The sequence below is a fragment of the Lepus europaeus genome, chromosome 8, assembly GCF_033115175.1.
Source record: "Lepus europaeus isolate LE1 chromosome 8, mLepTim1.pri, whole genome shotgun sequence".
NCBI classification, from domain to species: Eukaryota; Metazoa; Chordata; class Mammalia; order Lagomorpha; family Leporidae; genus Lepus; species Lepus europaeus.
In genome coordinates this window covers 67,969,593-67,985,437 of record NC_084834.1, presented here as the reverse complement: position 1 = coordinate 67,985,437, position 15,845 = coordinate 67,969,593, and the positions used below count along the sequence as shown (strand labels likewise).

The 15,845-nt window shown below is 39.2% G+C and overlaps 1 protein-coding gene across 1 annotated transcript in view; it reads right to left on the bottom strand.

The window, feature by feature from the left end:
• Positions 1-4,157: 4,157 nt before the first annotated feature.
• The window catches only part of LOC133765287 (rho GTPase-activating protein 20-like), an 81,461-nt gene continuing 69,773 nt past the window's right edge, over positions 4,158-15,845 (bottom strand). Inside the window, exons 11-16 of the mRNA XM_062198901.1 lie at positions 15,362-15,557; positions 14,017-14,167; positions 13,816-13,893; positions 9,473-9,510; positions 7,041-7,078; positions 4,158-4,920 (exon numbers count right to left, since the gene is read on the bottom strand). Coding sequence (XP_062054885.1) covers positions 7,070-7,078; positions 9,473-9,510; positions 13,816-13,893; positions 14,017-14,167; positions 15,362-15,557 — 472 coding nt within the window. The 3' untranslated portion in view covers positions 4,158-4,920; positions 7,041-7,069. The remainder of the gene's footprint in view (positions 4,921-7,040; positions 7,079-9,472; positions 9,511-13,815; positions 13,894-14,016; positions 14,168-15,361; positions 15,558-15,845) is intronic.

Here is a 15,845-nt window from a genome sequence, read left to right as displayed (position 1 = left end):
GCATCTCAAGTGGCAGTGTAACCCACTGAGCCGCAATGCTGGACCTAACAAACTCTTCTTTTAATTCCATTTTCCATGCATGTTCAAAAAATTTATTTCATTGTCTGAAAGGCAGAGTTAGAGAGAGGGAGAGTCAGAGAGATCTTCCATCTTCTGATTCACACCCCAAATGGCGGCAATAGCCAGGGCTGGGCCAGGACAAAGCTAGGAGCTTCACTGGGGTCTCCCACCCACGTGGCAGGGGCCAAGTAGTTTGGTCACCTGCTGCTGCTTTCCCAGGTGCAGCAGCAGGGAGCTGGATCAGAAGTGGAGCAGCTGGGATAGAAATCTGTGCCCATTTGGGATGTCAGCCTCACAGATGACAGCCTAACCTGCTGCAGCACAATGCTGGGCCCTCCCATGCATTTTTTTGTACACACAATTTTGTACATAAATACATGCATTAGACCCATGTCACATATACACATATACATGCAAAAGAATTTTATATGTATTACCTATTTTATTTGATAAAAACAAACTGAAGCATATAGCACAATGTTAGTATTTTAAAATATTCCTTTTAAATAGTGGGCATATGTCTGAGGTCTCATATTACTGTACTTCATTCTCTTTCTTCCCTCCACAGAAGCAACCATTTTCCAAAGTCATTGCTATTTTTTCTCAACTAGTTTTATACCTTTACCATTTGTGTAAAATATTCATAATCTCATTTTCCATGTTGAAAATTAAAAATCTTACAGTTTTCTAGTAGCATTTTTATTTGACTGAGTTGTACAAGGAATGCTTTCATTCTTTCAAAGGCCTCAGCCAACCAAACTAAAAATTGACACTGTGGCCTAAAGCTAAGGCAAAATCATTTCTTCCTACCATCACTCGGGCTGCAGACAAGTAAAACACAAAACACAAAATAGAAAAGAGGGTCACTATCTACTACAGATCTTCAGAATACTGGCTCATCTGCCTAGCATGGAAGGAGCTGAAGAAAAATATCCAAAACATTGCCCACTGCTTTGTAAAGATGTTGTTTTTTCACTAATATATCATCCATTCCCCAAATTCTAACACGTTGCTTTTGTGGAGTATGAAGTGAATGAATGTGTTTGTGTAAATACAAGGGTACTTCAAAAAGCTCATGGAAATGAATTCCTTGGGGCAAATAATTTTGAAATCCATGCACAGTTTTTTTTTTTTTTAAGATATATGTTCATGAGTAAACCTTGTATTCATGGATTCAGAATTTCGGTACTGGTAGCATGGGTATGTTTTCTTTCTGGAATAACATAATTCATCCCAAGGGCCTTTATTTTGTTGATGAAAATGTTTAATCTTATCACATCACTAAGCATAGACTGCTGATTATACTATCTTTCTCACAGCTACCATAAAGATGATAAACTGAAAAACTCACTGCCTTCTAGTCATTATAAGTCAGTTCAAGAGTTGTGCCCTTTTACAGTTGTTCAGGCCCTAGGATCTTTCTCCAAAATGAAGATGTAAATTACTTTCCTCAAGTCTCTACTGTGTGAGTGCCAAGAGAAAACTATTAACTATTTCCCTATAGCAAGAATCTTGCCCATGAGTCGCAATTGACAAATTCCTTGAATCTCAGATTTTCTTTACCTCCTTTTCTGTCCCTTCTTTTGCAACTGGAAGGGTTGACTTTAGGGTATTTCTTTCCTGATTCAAAACCTATATGAATTGTGAAGGCATATATTTTTGTCCCTTTTATCCTGCAATTGTTGATGTTTCAAAGATTTTTCACACAGCCATGCAGTCATCTCTAATGAGAAGAGATCCCATTAGTATCCTCCATTTTAGCATCATGAATGGAAATGCTTCATGTATTTCAGAACTTCAAAATAATGCTGCAATTAATCTAAAACATCATGCATCAAATGCATGTCTTACTGCTACCCTCTGAAATCCCATATGTGCTCTTTTATCTCTCCAATTTTCAAATGTAAAGATATTACCAAAACATATGAAATCCTTTTATTCCAAGAAATATGCACATCTTCATTCCCCCATAGATAGTTGTCCCTCAGCATATGTGGCGAATTGATTCCGTGATCCCAAAAGATAACAAAATCCGTAGATGCCCCTACCCCAATATCAAGTAGAACTGTATTTGCATATAATTTATGCCACCCTCACATATCCTTCTACGTGACCTCTACATCTCCTACACTACCTGCTACAAATTAAGTGTTCTGTAAGGAATGGAACTTATACTTCAGAGAATAATGATAATGAGAAACTTTGCATCTTATATTCTCTTTCTGGATTTGGCTGAAACCACAGGATATGAAGAGCTGCCTGTACATTTTAGTGGGCATTAAGCAGATTATAACTACCACAAAACATGATCATTTATCACAGAATTTAAAATTTTCCAGAGAATACTGAAAGCACCAGTGTAATTCCTGGTAGTGGAAAAAATATAGGAGCCAAGATCTAGTGGGTCCAAGTGTTTATCTAAAATAGGGAATAATCAGATGGAGCTGCAATATAGGAAAACTTTATGAAATTTGTGTGAGAAAAGATTTCCAATCTCCCCCCTGGTATATTACTATGTAGTGATCAAAGGAAGTTGAGAAATACACAGTTGTCTTCTGGCCCCCGAGTGACCCAGTGAGACCAGAAGAACTACCCAACTGAGCTGGGCCTCCCTCAAAGCCATAATCATGTACAAATGACTATCGAAGCCAAGAAGTCATGGCGTAATTCTTTAGGTGAACAAAGATAGAAGTGGACAGATCACTGGGTATATCTTCTATATACTAAGCAAAGTAATGTGCTCTGCATGTGAGAAAAAGATTTCACATCATTCACTGGATTTACAGATTCACTGATATGGGCCATCAGTAAAATATGTTTAAAACAATAGAGATTTACAATGAGAGACCTGAGCCTGAATCAAGATGCAGCTATTTTAGAGTAGGCCTCCATCTTGTAACTCAGGCCTGAACCCTAAGCCAAAAGCTCCTGAAAAGAGAATAAACTTCCCTTGTGATAAACTCCCCTAGCAACAGCCGATTAGCAGATAGCAGGGAAATACCTAAAGTTCCAGGTGTCTTTTCAGGCAGTTAAGGTGCTTGATAACATCCTGAGACCCTGCAGTTTGCCACGTACACCCTAGCGGCTCAGACCCTATACTTTAGCCAATCATTTTAAAAAGCATCAACCCCAAAGCCATCTTACTACCTTTACTAGGTCCATTCCTGCCATTGGATGTACTAATCAATCAGAGAGAAAATTTATGGTAATTTAAGAATATTTCAGATGATTTTGCTTACAAAATTGTTGATGTAGCTCAGATGTTCTGAAAATTTCCATTGAGTTCTGGAATGTGATTTGTATATTGAAGGTTTATGGGCATCATTCAAAGGACTGTATTACTGAATTTTTCCTAAATGACTTTTCATTGATGAAAATAAGATAGGAATTAAAATCTAGAAGACATATATGGAAAGATGCTATGATTCACGTTTTGCTCTGGACACAGTATAATACCAAATTTTCCTACATAACAAATTAGTGGAGTTTGATCATGGCACTCTACAGTCAGGTAACTGAGCTTACTCTTTTTTAAAAGTGGGTGGGAACTGAGAATCACTTATAATATAATATTTAATTATTAATGTATGATTTTCTGAAGATTCTTGTAAAAGTAATATATGGTATAATTAACATCATCTTCAGGATATCCAGAATATTGAAAATAGTTATTTGTCCAGGAGACATCAACCATTTCATAAATGGTATAAAAACATAAATGTCAAAATAGGAAAAAAATTAAAAATTATAAAACAAAAAATAAAAAGATAAAAAAAGAACAAAAGCCCCTCAAAATGAAAAATGAGAACATAAAACTCAAAAAAACATAGGGACTGGCACTGTGACGCAATGGGTTAACGCCCTGGCCTGAAATGCCAGCATCCCAAATGGGCACCAATTCAAGACCTGGCTGCTCCACTTTTGATCCAGCTCTCCACTATGGCCTGGGAAAGCAGTAGAAGATGGCCCAAGTGCTTGGGCCCCTGCACCTGCGTGGGAGACACAGAAAAAACTCCTGGCTCCTGGCTTCAGATCAGCACAGCTCCGGCCATTGCAGCCAATTGGGGAGCGAACCACCAGATGGAAGACCTCTCTCTCTGCCTCTCCTCTCTCTGTGTAACTCTGACTTTCAAGTAAATAAATAAATCTTTAAAAAACTCAAAAAAATAGAGATAGAATTAAAATGTGATTTGGTATGGACACAATTTTAAATCCATTCAAAGGATTTTATGGTATGCATCTTCATCAAATTTTGATGAGATTTTAGAATGTGAGCTTTCATGAACTTTCTGTGACTTCATGATGAAAAAATGTATGAAAATGCTACCATGAAGAAAACTATGTGTGGGTTTAAATTTTTTGTGCCAATATCAGCTCATATTTTCATTCTGTTTTTATATATTTCACTGTATCCTTAAATACTGATTTTATAGTAAATGTTGCATGTCCCCTTGAACAATGGAATTGGAAATTAAAGACTGAAATGGGTTGAGCTGAAATTTTGGAATCAGATCATTACATATTCCTTTTTGAATAAGTTTGTGAAGTGTGAAGTGTACAACATGATTTCCGCACAGTCAGAAAACATGACTCCTTTGAAGTCAGTTATGAGCCAATTTGTTTATTTCTGGACAGAAAGAAAAATCTGTCAATTTTTTTTCTAAAAACACTCTTAGCTGCACGTTAGAGTGTAGGAAAATTAGTGATGTTCAGCTGTGAATATGCTACCATTGAATGAAATAAAATGACACATTTCAGAGAGTTGGGCGGCCCCCTACTAGATGTGAGTTTTGCAGCTCTGCTTTATAGGGTCGATTACTGTTGTTCCAAAGCACCAGATATGATGAGATGGTTCCATTTCTGTTGAAATAAAAAGTGAAATAATATTCTCAGATTCTGGAGATATCCCAATTCCTGATTAAAGAACTGCCCCTAAAGATTTCCCCTAAGAAATGAGGTAAACGTCATTAAACCAAGAAAAGACACACATGAGAAGGAACTGATAATACATATCTCCAGGTTATGGACCAAACTTCACCCTGTAAAAAAATTGCCTTTTGCCAATAATAACCTAGGTTTGCAGAGTGCTTGCTGGTGCTACTGTGGAGAAGTTAAGAGGAAGCCCTAAGAAATCATGCCAATGGAGCTCTTGAGTAACTGAGCGGACAGAGGACACAGCTGTGCCCTGGAATCCTCTTCCAAGGCAGGATTCCGGTCAATCGCCATATTTGACATTGGGTCAGATTCCAGGAGTGGCATTATTTATTTCACTGAAGATAAAACCTAAGTTTTCTTTTTTTTTAAATTAATTAATTAATTAATTAATTTTTTTTTTTTTGACAGGCAGAGTGGACAGTGAGAGAGAGACAGACAGAGAGAAAGGTCTTCCTTTGCTGTTGGTTCACCCTCCAATAGCTGCTGCGGCTGGTGCAGCGCGCTGATCCGAAGCCAGGAGCCAGGTGCTTCTCCTAGTCTCCCATGGAGTGCAGGGCCCAAGCACTTGGGCCATCCTCCACTGCACTCCCGGGCCACAGCAGAGAGCTGACCTGGAAGAGGGGCAACTGGGACAGAATCTGGCGCCCCAACCGGGACTAGAACCCGGTGTGCCGGCGCCGCTAGGTGGAGGATTAGCCTGTTGAGCCACGGTGCCGGCAAAACCTAAGTTTTCTTAGGACATATTCATAAAGTAAACTCAGTATGAGAGAGAGAGTGGCAAAAAAAGTACTTTAAAGCCAAGTGTCATACACTCATAAAGGAGTATTTTCATGAGGTTTCTGAAACTTCATGCAAACAATTTAAGGAAAATATGTGTTATGAAAAACCATAGATATTATACTTTCTGAACCCAACAAATCCCCACTCTTCATTTTCAGAAGATTTACCTTTATCTTTGAATACTCTTTGTGTACAAAGCATTGGAATTAACCCCTGATAAAGCAAAAGAATAAGGGCAGGTAAACTGAAAGGACCTGGTAGCTTGGAAAGTGTCCATTCAGTGTGCAACTGTGAACAAACATGGAACCACGTGATGCAAAATGGTTGTCTTGGTGTAGGTGCCTCTTGGGCAATTCTCTACTCAGGAATTCCATCCATTCTTGGACAGAAACTGAATGTGTCAAGCAAAAATAGAAAACTTGTGCAAGCAGTCCTTACTGTGAAGTGCATGGGGAAAAAAATCCTAAGGAGTCATGGTAACTGTGCTCTTCTGTAACTCAGAAGTCAGAGGACAGTGCACTGGGTGGGCCCATACCAAGCTCAGGCTTGGCATCCTCTCCTGCTGGAGAATTCACTCAGTCATTATACTGAACACTGGTCTGGTCTGCAGTAGCAGGGTAATTTGTTCTGCTGAAGAACACCAGGGAGCAGGAAAAATAATGTTAGGTGAGAGCATGATACACTCATGGTGTGGATTTCAGGAGGTTTCTGAGACAGCTTAGAGATAAGCTTATGAAAAGATACCATTGATGAGCAAATTGATACCTAGAGTAAATGCTTTTTTGGACCAAAACAACTTCATATTGTACCTTGATTCTTACATTTTAGTTTTTGTCTTTGAATACCAAATTGTGTTGCAGCATTAGAACTACTTTTAATGAAAGAAAAGAAAAAAATGAAACAAACTTGTAGCTTGGAAAATGTGAATTCAGTGTTGTACTGCAAACAAGTGTGAGGAAAACATGAAGACGATGTAGTCTTAGTTTATGGGCCTCATGGGCAATTCTCTACCAAGGAACTTCACTCACCAGGGGAAGAAACTGAAGATATTTCAAGCAAAGTTTAAAAACAAACATTTTGAAACAGCAGTCCTTACTCTTATGTTAAGTAAAATACAGAGAAAAGAAAAGAAAATCTTAAGGAAAAGAGATCCTAACTCAGCTGTCCAGCCACTTGGAATGCAGAGGACAGAAGACATAGGTGGGCCCATCTAGGCTCAGGCATGGCATCCTGTGCCATTTCGAGATTTTGGCCATTCACCCTACCTGGTATTGTGTCAACAGCAGTGGTAGCATCAAATCCCCTGTAGAATGACAAACAAAAGTTGTCAGGATATTTCAGACAACAGACCCATCTCAACATCTGATGCCAGCAAAAGAAATTTGAAATCCAAGAAAATTGGCTCCTATTGTGGACTTGAATGAGTTTTCTGATACATCATTAAAATCAGTTTCTTAAAATATGGATAATGAAAAAAAGCTCATAGTTTAATAATTTTAGAACAAAACAAAATTCTTGTTTAAATTCATTCTTAGGTTTTTTTTCCCTTTTATCCTTGACTATTATTTGTATCTTAACAATCGCAACTACTCTTTCAGAAGACAAAAAGATTATGATAAAAATCAAAGGTCTGGTAACTTGGAAAGTGCCCATTTGGTGTTTCTCTAGGAGTCAAGGACAGAATAGGAGGAATAAAAAATGGAGTAGATGAGGTTAAGTGCCCCACGGGAAATTCCCTGGCAAGGAACTCCATGCTTCCTGCACAGGATCTGAAGAGTCCAAGCCAAGTTAGAAAACTTCTACAAACATTTCTGCACAATAGTTCTTAGTGTAAAGTTAAAAGATTTGTGCAGAAAGATAAAATCCTGGTGCTCTGGCACAGTAGGTTAATCCTCCACCTGCGGTGCCAGCATCTCATATAGGTGCCGGTCCTAGTCCCAGTTGCTTCTCTTCTGGTCCAGCTCTCCACCATGGCCTGGGAAAGTAGTAGAAGCTGGCCCACGTGCTCCAGCCCCTGCACCCATGTGGAAGGCCTGGAAGAAGCTCTTGTCTGCTGGCTTTGGACCAGTGTAGCTCTGGCTATTGTGGTCATTTGGGGAGTGAACCAGCAGATGGAAGACCTTTCTCTGTCTCTCTCTCACTGTCTGTAATTCTACCTCTCAAATAAAAAAATTTTAAAAATCTTTAAAATAAATAGAGAAAACCCTAAGGAATCAGGCCAGCTGTACTCATAATACGTAAGAAAAAGAGGAGAGAAAACATCAGTAGGCCCACTGCAAGATTAGGCCTGGTATCCTCTCCCAGTGGAAGATTTTTGCCAGTCACCATATTTGACACTGGGTGGGATTCCCCTGGAGTGTCATTCGTTCCGTTGCAGAAAAAACTAAAGCTGTCTTAAAATATTTTCATAAAACAGACTCCTCTCAGTCTCAAATAGTAATAACAAATTCCTTTAAATACCAGCATCCTACACTTACAATGGGGATTTTCATGAGGTTTCTGAGACTTCATGTAGAAAAGCTAAGGAAAATATATGTTCTGGATTCATTTTTAGGTGTCATTTTTACCTTTGAACACTATTTGTGTAGAAAGCACTAAAATTACCCTGCATTATGGCAAAGGCATAAGGAGATACTAATACTATCTGGTAACATGAAAAGTGTCCATGCAGCATGCAACTGTGAGACAACGATAGAGTAACAATGCAAAAACACTTTTCTTATTTTAGGTGCCTCTTGGGCAATTCTCTACCCAGGAATTCCATCCATTCTTCATGCACAGAAACTGAAGATGTCAAACAACATTAGAAAACATGTGCAAGCATTCTAGAAAACGTAGTTCATGCTGTGAGGTTAAATGAAGTTTATCGGGAAAAATATCCTAAGGAATCATGTCAACTGTGCTCTCCAGTAACTCAGAAGACAGAGTACAGTAGACACGGGTGGTCCCATAGAAGGTCAGACTTCTCATCTTCTACCACTGGAGGATTTTGGTCAGTGAATATACATGACACTGTTCTGGTTTGGAGTGGTGGCGGAAATTTCTTATGTTGAAGAAAAACCAGGTGTTATCTTAGTATATTTGAAGACAACATATGCATTTCAACATGGAGCAACAGTAAAAGAAAAAATATACTGAAACATAATATACCCATGATGTGGACTTCATGAGGCTTCTAAGAGGTAAGTTTATGTAAATACAATGGATGAGAACTTGATGCACAGGTTTAACAATTTGGGGGAGCAAAACAAGTCCTCATGCTAACGTCCTTCTTACATTGTTTAATTTTTGTCTTTGACTGCATTGTGTACTGACCGTTACACTATCCCTTGGTAAAGCCAAAGGAAAAGGATGGAAAAAAATGAAAGAAACTGGCAAGTTGGAAAATTCCCACTCAGTGTACTCCAGCAAACAAATGATAGAAAAACATGAAGCAAAACACTAATCTTAGTTTAGATACCTCAAGGACAATTCTCTACTAAAGTACTCCTTCCTGTGAGGAAACTAAGGTTTTCAAGCAAACTGAGAAAACTCAGATATTTTTGAAAAGTAGCCCCTAGTGTTAGGTTAAAGGAAGTGCATAGAAATGAAGAAAAATGCTAAGGAATGACACTAACTCAACTCTTCAGTAACTCAGAATGTAGAGGACAGAAGGCTTCAGCTGCCATTGCAAATTTTTTTTACTCCATCATCATACCTTACAGTGATTCGTACTCCAGGGCAGCATTAAATCACCTGTGGAAGGTAAATCAAAAGTTTTCTTAGGATATTTTCAGAATGCAATCATTTTATCAACTCACAGCAGGAAAACATTATTTGAACCCATAGAAATATATGCTCATAATGTGGATTTTCCTGAGTTTTCTGACACAAGAGAAACATAGGTTTATAAAGATAGGTACAATGAGAAAGTGGCTCACAGATTTAATGATTCAGCAACAAAAATGCCAATTTCAAATATATCCTTAGATTCCTTATTTTTATCCTTAAATATCATTTGTGACTTAACAATTGCAAACACCCCTCAATAAAGAAAAAGCTAAGTATAGACAAAAGGAAAGGATACAGTAACTTGGAAAGTGCCCATTCCATGTTCTGCTGGGAGCCACACAGAGAACAACATGAAACAAAAGCTTTGCCTTAGATTAGAGCCCTCAAGGACAATCTCTGCTGAGCAATTCCATCCTTCCTGGATAACAACTGAAGAGACCAAGTCAAGTTACTGGTCACATGAATATTTTGAAAATGGATTCTTTGTGTAAACTTAAAGAAACTGTATGGAAGTAAGAAGAAATCCTAAGGAAATACACCAAAGTGCTTTTCAGTAACTAAGAAGATAAAGTGCAAAAGGAAAGTGTGGTCCCACTCTAGATTCGGGCTGAATATTCATAAAGTGAAGATCATGGTCAGTCACACCTTGACACTGATTGGATTTCCATTGTGGTGTTACTTATTCTGTTGATGAAAAGAACTAAGGCTGTCTGATGATGTTTTCAGAAAACAGACCCGTATCAATATGCACATGGTTTAAAATAAATTACTTTACATCCCACCATGTTTAATTCATAATGATGATTGTCATGAACTTTATGGTACCCCCAAAAGAGAAGTAAAGGAAAATGCATGAGAACAAAACAGATAGATAGGAGAGTTGCTTTGAAAAAAACAATTCCTATTTTAAATTTCTTCAAGATGTTTTATTTGTATTTGAACAGCAGCTGAGAACAAAGCATTAGATGACCTTAGGATATAGCAAAGGGGTAAAGATAGAAAATCCCAAAGTTTCTGGTAACTTGCAAAGTGCCCATAGAATGTACAGCTGTTGGCCAATGAGAGATGATGCGCTTCCACATGGTCTTGTACAGGTGTCACATGGGCAAATCTCTATCGAGGAAATACATCCTTCTGTGGCAGAAACTAAAGGTTTCAGGAACATTAAGAAAACATAGCCAAACGTTCTGAGAAAAGTAGCTCTCAGCATTAGCCTGAAAGCATGGTAGACATAGTTCATGCCACATGAAATCTTCAGCATCTCATAGATCAGAGGACAAACATATGGACCCCTACTGAGCTGAGGCATGGTATCATTTGCCACTGGAAGACCCTGGTCAGTCACCATGCCTGATTCTGTGTCTGACTCCAGTGAGACTATCATACTTCCTGTGGAAGAAAAAATAAAAGTTGCCTAAGTAGATTTTCAGATGCAGATCCAACTCCATGTCAGAAAGCAGGAACAGAAGTGATCTCCAACCCAGACAACACATTCTCATAATGTGGATGTTCACAAGTTTTCTGAGACATAATAAGGGTAAGTCTACAAAAATCCAAATTAGGAGAAAATGGGGAGATGTTGTCATGTTTTGAGAGAAAAACAACTGGCAAGTTGAAATTCATTCTTAGAGGTTTGTTTATGTCCTTGGCAATCATTTGAGTTTAAAGAATTTCCCTTCCACTTGGGGAAAATGAGACAACAGTCATAGATGAAAAGAAAGGATCCAGTAATTCAGAAAGTGCTCTCTCCATGTCCCAGTGGGAGCCACGAAAGAACAATATGATGCACAACCCACTGTCCTAGTACAGGAGCCACATGGATAACTCCATCAAGGAATCTGGTCCCTCCTGGACAGCAACTGAAGACTTAAATTCACATGACAAAGTCATGCAAATATTTAGGCAAGTTTATCCTTCGTGGAGGGCTCCAGAAATGTAGATAGGATGCGACAAGCTACTAAGCAACCATGCCAACTCTTCAGTAAAGCAATAGAGAGAATACAAATGACATGGTTGACACATGCCAAGCTCAGGCAAGCCCTTCTCTTCATATGGAGGATTTGGGCCAGGTATATGTGTGGAAATGGTTAGGATTTCCAAGTTGGTTAGATTGGCTGCAGATATACCTAAAAGTGTCTTAGGATAGGTTGAGAAAACACACTCTTTCTGGAGGTTTCTGAGACATCATAAATTAAGAATCAACTACATATCAGAAGTACCAAATGCAAAGATAGAATACTACAAGGGAAAAAGTGTGTGGCACGTGGTGGTATAGAACTTGTGTACCAAGCATTGCAGTGACCATAAACAGCTGCAAAAGCATAAGGAGAGAGAAACTGAAAATCTTTGTAATCTTGGAAAGTGGATATTGAGTGTGCACCTGTGAGGCCAGTGTAGAGCCACAGGAAGCAAACTGGTTATCTCAGTAAATGTGCCCTAGGGGCAATGTTGTACCTAGGAACTCTATCCTTCCAGGACAGAAAATCAAAGGTTTCCAGCAACATAAGAAACACAAAGGAAAACTTGAAAAAGCAACCCCTATTGTTCAGAGAAAGGATCAGCAGAGAATATCAAAGGAACTTATAAGGCATTCTGATATGTGAGCACATCAAGTACTCAAGAGAACAGAGGTTCGAACAGAAGTGTACCCAAAGGGAGACTGGTGCTAGCATCATTGGACACAGTTTGAGTTTGATCAGTTATCATACCATCCTAAATGTCAGATTCCCATGTAATCATCAGGTCTTTGGGTAAGGGAAAGAAAATAAGTCCTCAGTGATTTTTCAGACAGTATACCCATTTCCACATCAGAGAGGAATAAAATCAATATTTCTGAAACACAGAGATGAACACACTCACAATGGATGTTCCTGACAATTCTGACTCATGCTCCCATACATGCAAACATGCATTATGGGAAATGGCTCATGGATTTCAAACAGCTGGAGTAAAATCATTTCCTGTGCTCCACTCATTCTTAAAGGTTTTCTTTCTGTCCAGGGACATATCTTGATACTCCTAATTGCAAAGACAATTCCAGAGAGCCAAAGAATAGAGAAACATGTAATGAGAAATCTGGTAACGTACAAATGGCACAAATGGTGTCTACCTGGGAGACAAGTCACAGGTAGTCAAAGAGTGTTTTTTAGTTTGGCACCATCTCAGACAATATCTGAAAAATTTTCTGCTATATTTACAAATGTTCGAATGGGGAAAACAGGAAAGGAACAACATGCAAATATAGGTGCAGGTTGGCTCCACTGCACACTGGAGCATTAGGTTCAGCGAGAAGACTTGACACTTGATTAGGGTTCTGCTATTATTTCATCCATGGAAGGATCCAGGCATACTGAATTGAGTGACTGAGAAGATAGATTCCATTCAGCATTAGTATAGAGTAACAAAAAATAACTTCCTAACTAAAGAATAAGGAAGAAAAACTAAAAGGCTCTGAGAACATTCAAAAATGCCGAGTTGTTATGCAGCAGTGTTCAGCCAATGATAGGATTCATGGGGACAAATGGCAGTCATGGAGGACACGACTTGCACACGAGCACGTCTACACTGAGGAAACACATCCATACTAAGCAGAAGTATGAGGATTCCAAAACAGGTAGAAAACACAGACACATTTTCAGAATAAGTAGACACTTCGCAATAACATTCCACCACAAAAATGTCACGTCAAAAAGGAACAAAAGCAGTAACTCTAAAGCACAAACCATACATGAGCCAAACAGATTGTTCCTAACATCAAATGAGGGCGCTACAAGTTTGGAGACAACCTTGTGTAACAAGATTAGAGAGACCACAGTACCTACAAAGAAACAGAATGAAAAGGAAATCTTGCATTCACAGATAGAGGACACTGAGAAAAATGTCCTGAACAATGGCAAATTACAGGAAACAAAGTACATATAACAGTGCAAAGGCAAAATGGACACTGAGAGGGAAAGCAAAAAACTGTACCACTTAGAGACAGAAGAAAAAGAAAACCATTAAGGAAGGTTAGGAAAATTGAAGTAAAACAAATTGAAAGAGCAGCATAAAAGATAGTTCAAACTCTGGTGGACAAAATGAAAGATATATGTAAGCAGAAGACAGAGGAATCCTAGGACACAGGACACCTTCAGGGAACAAGGAATGGCTTGGCGACAGCTTCCCGGTCCCGTAGGGAATAGGAAAGCCTGTTCTCGCTCAAGGAGCTCCGGCAACCCAACGGGCACCCAGGGGCAGAGGACACAGGACACAGGACACACGGGCCCCTACCATGGTCAGGCTCGGTTCTGGCGGTCATGCGTGGGGTCAGCACGTCAGGCAGCGGTTCCCGGGTGCCGGGCTCGGTGTCTGCGGAAGAAGAAGAGACACAACACACTTGGCCTGAGTGAAGGTCTTTTCGGACAACACACCTGCCTCCGCCTAGGAAACCAGGCACGCTGGCCCTAAGATCCCACCTCAGGGAACTCTCACCTAGGGCGGCAGCACTCTGCCCCGCAGTGGCGATGACTTGCTGTGTACTCTCTCCAACGTTTCTTTTGGAATTCTTACAGCTCTTCTTAGACTTCTTGCCATGTCTAAATATTCTGGGGTAACTTGCAATCATAAACTCCACAAGGGATATCTGTGACACAAAAGGATAAACATGGGGTGCTCTTTTCCACTTGGCCTATTTACAAGCACAAGTCCTATGTGAACCGTGAATATCACAAAAAATGTGAAATTCTGGATTCTAACAAAAAATTGCTTTTGACAATAACACACAGGAACCAGTTTTTTCTCATAAATCACAGTTACACTTTCAAGAATACTATGTAACTTGTCCAAAAACACTTCTCATTAGAAGACCAACATATTTTGTGGCCTAGTTGAATGGCTAATATTTTGATATCACTTGCTTCTTTGGCAAAAATAAGGTAAGTGTCAGTTAACCTATGCAGGATGTTTTGAAGTGAAGAAGTAATAGTTTCACACTAAAATATGTAAAGTACTCGATGGAAGAACACATGTGAAATGTGCTTCTCAAGTGAATTATCTTAAGCTTGAGAAGCAGAGTTTCTTTGTGGATCCTTTGACGTGAAAGGAGTCAGTGCAAAGAAACTGTCTGCTTGGTTAGCTGAAGTCTCTCCACCAGCACGGCTCTGCCTCAACCCAGCATTACATTCTGCACGAGCTTGAGAAGAGCTGTGATGATACTGGAGATGTTATGGGCCCACTAGAATGCTCCAGAAACCTTGATTCACCTTCACATTCCAGTAGCAGAGATGAAATTGCACACAAACATTTCTCTGAATGAGCCACAGCAGGTGGATGAAGGTCACTGGGGGAAGGATAAATGTGCTCATCTTGCCCAAGCACACAAGGCAGTGTCACTGCTGACCACTACTGACCACTATTATCACCACTGCCATCACTCCGCTTAGGAAGCCATGAAGAAAACTTGGTTCAAGTCTGCATGGCTCTCAGTGACAGAGACAGAACTGCACCTTAGATGGCCCAACTACCAAAACTTGGTTTCCTTCTATCATGTTACATGAGCTTCTTCTCTCTCCATGTTTAAGTCATATCACTCTTCTGTTTCCTACATAGGAAAGAAGTAACTCACTGCTATCAATTTCCTGCATAACACCCCACCCTTCCACAATTCCCAATACAGAATAAGTGACCTGACACTGTAGAGGGGTAAAATGGAAGTCTTCACGGTAAAAAAAAAAAAAAAAAAAAAAAAAAAAACAAACTCATCAGAATGCAAATCCTGACTTTCACTTTCCCAATGGGACTGTGCTCCTCAACACATACAAACAGGGTACCTCATTACCTTTCTCTTCAATTCGCCTTCAAGGGCTGGGCTTCTTGAAGTAGATCGCCAGACATACAGAAGGCTCGGGGTGATGCACAAAGCTAACTTTGATGTAGTCATTTGATTGTATGATGCATTACATGAGATTGCATATAATGATGAAAACAAGTGTCTTAGGACAGCTGCGTTAGCTCTGGGCAGATGGGCTAAAAGCCTAAACACAAAAAAATGCAGTCTTATAACAGGTCATTTTCCTCAGGAAGTTGTAGATTAAAAAAAAATGGGAATACAGTAGTTTTAATGCCATTGACATAATCCAATGAAAATACAGACAAAAGGAGCTGTAAGTCTTAAAAAAAAATCCTATGTTTTTTTGCTGAAATCACAATGTGTTTTCACTTGGGATAACTTTGTAAATATCTAATTGAACACAGGTATATTAAAAACAGATGTTGTGTTACAGAATGTGCTCAGGTGAGAGCTTACTGAGGAAATTCAACAG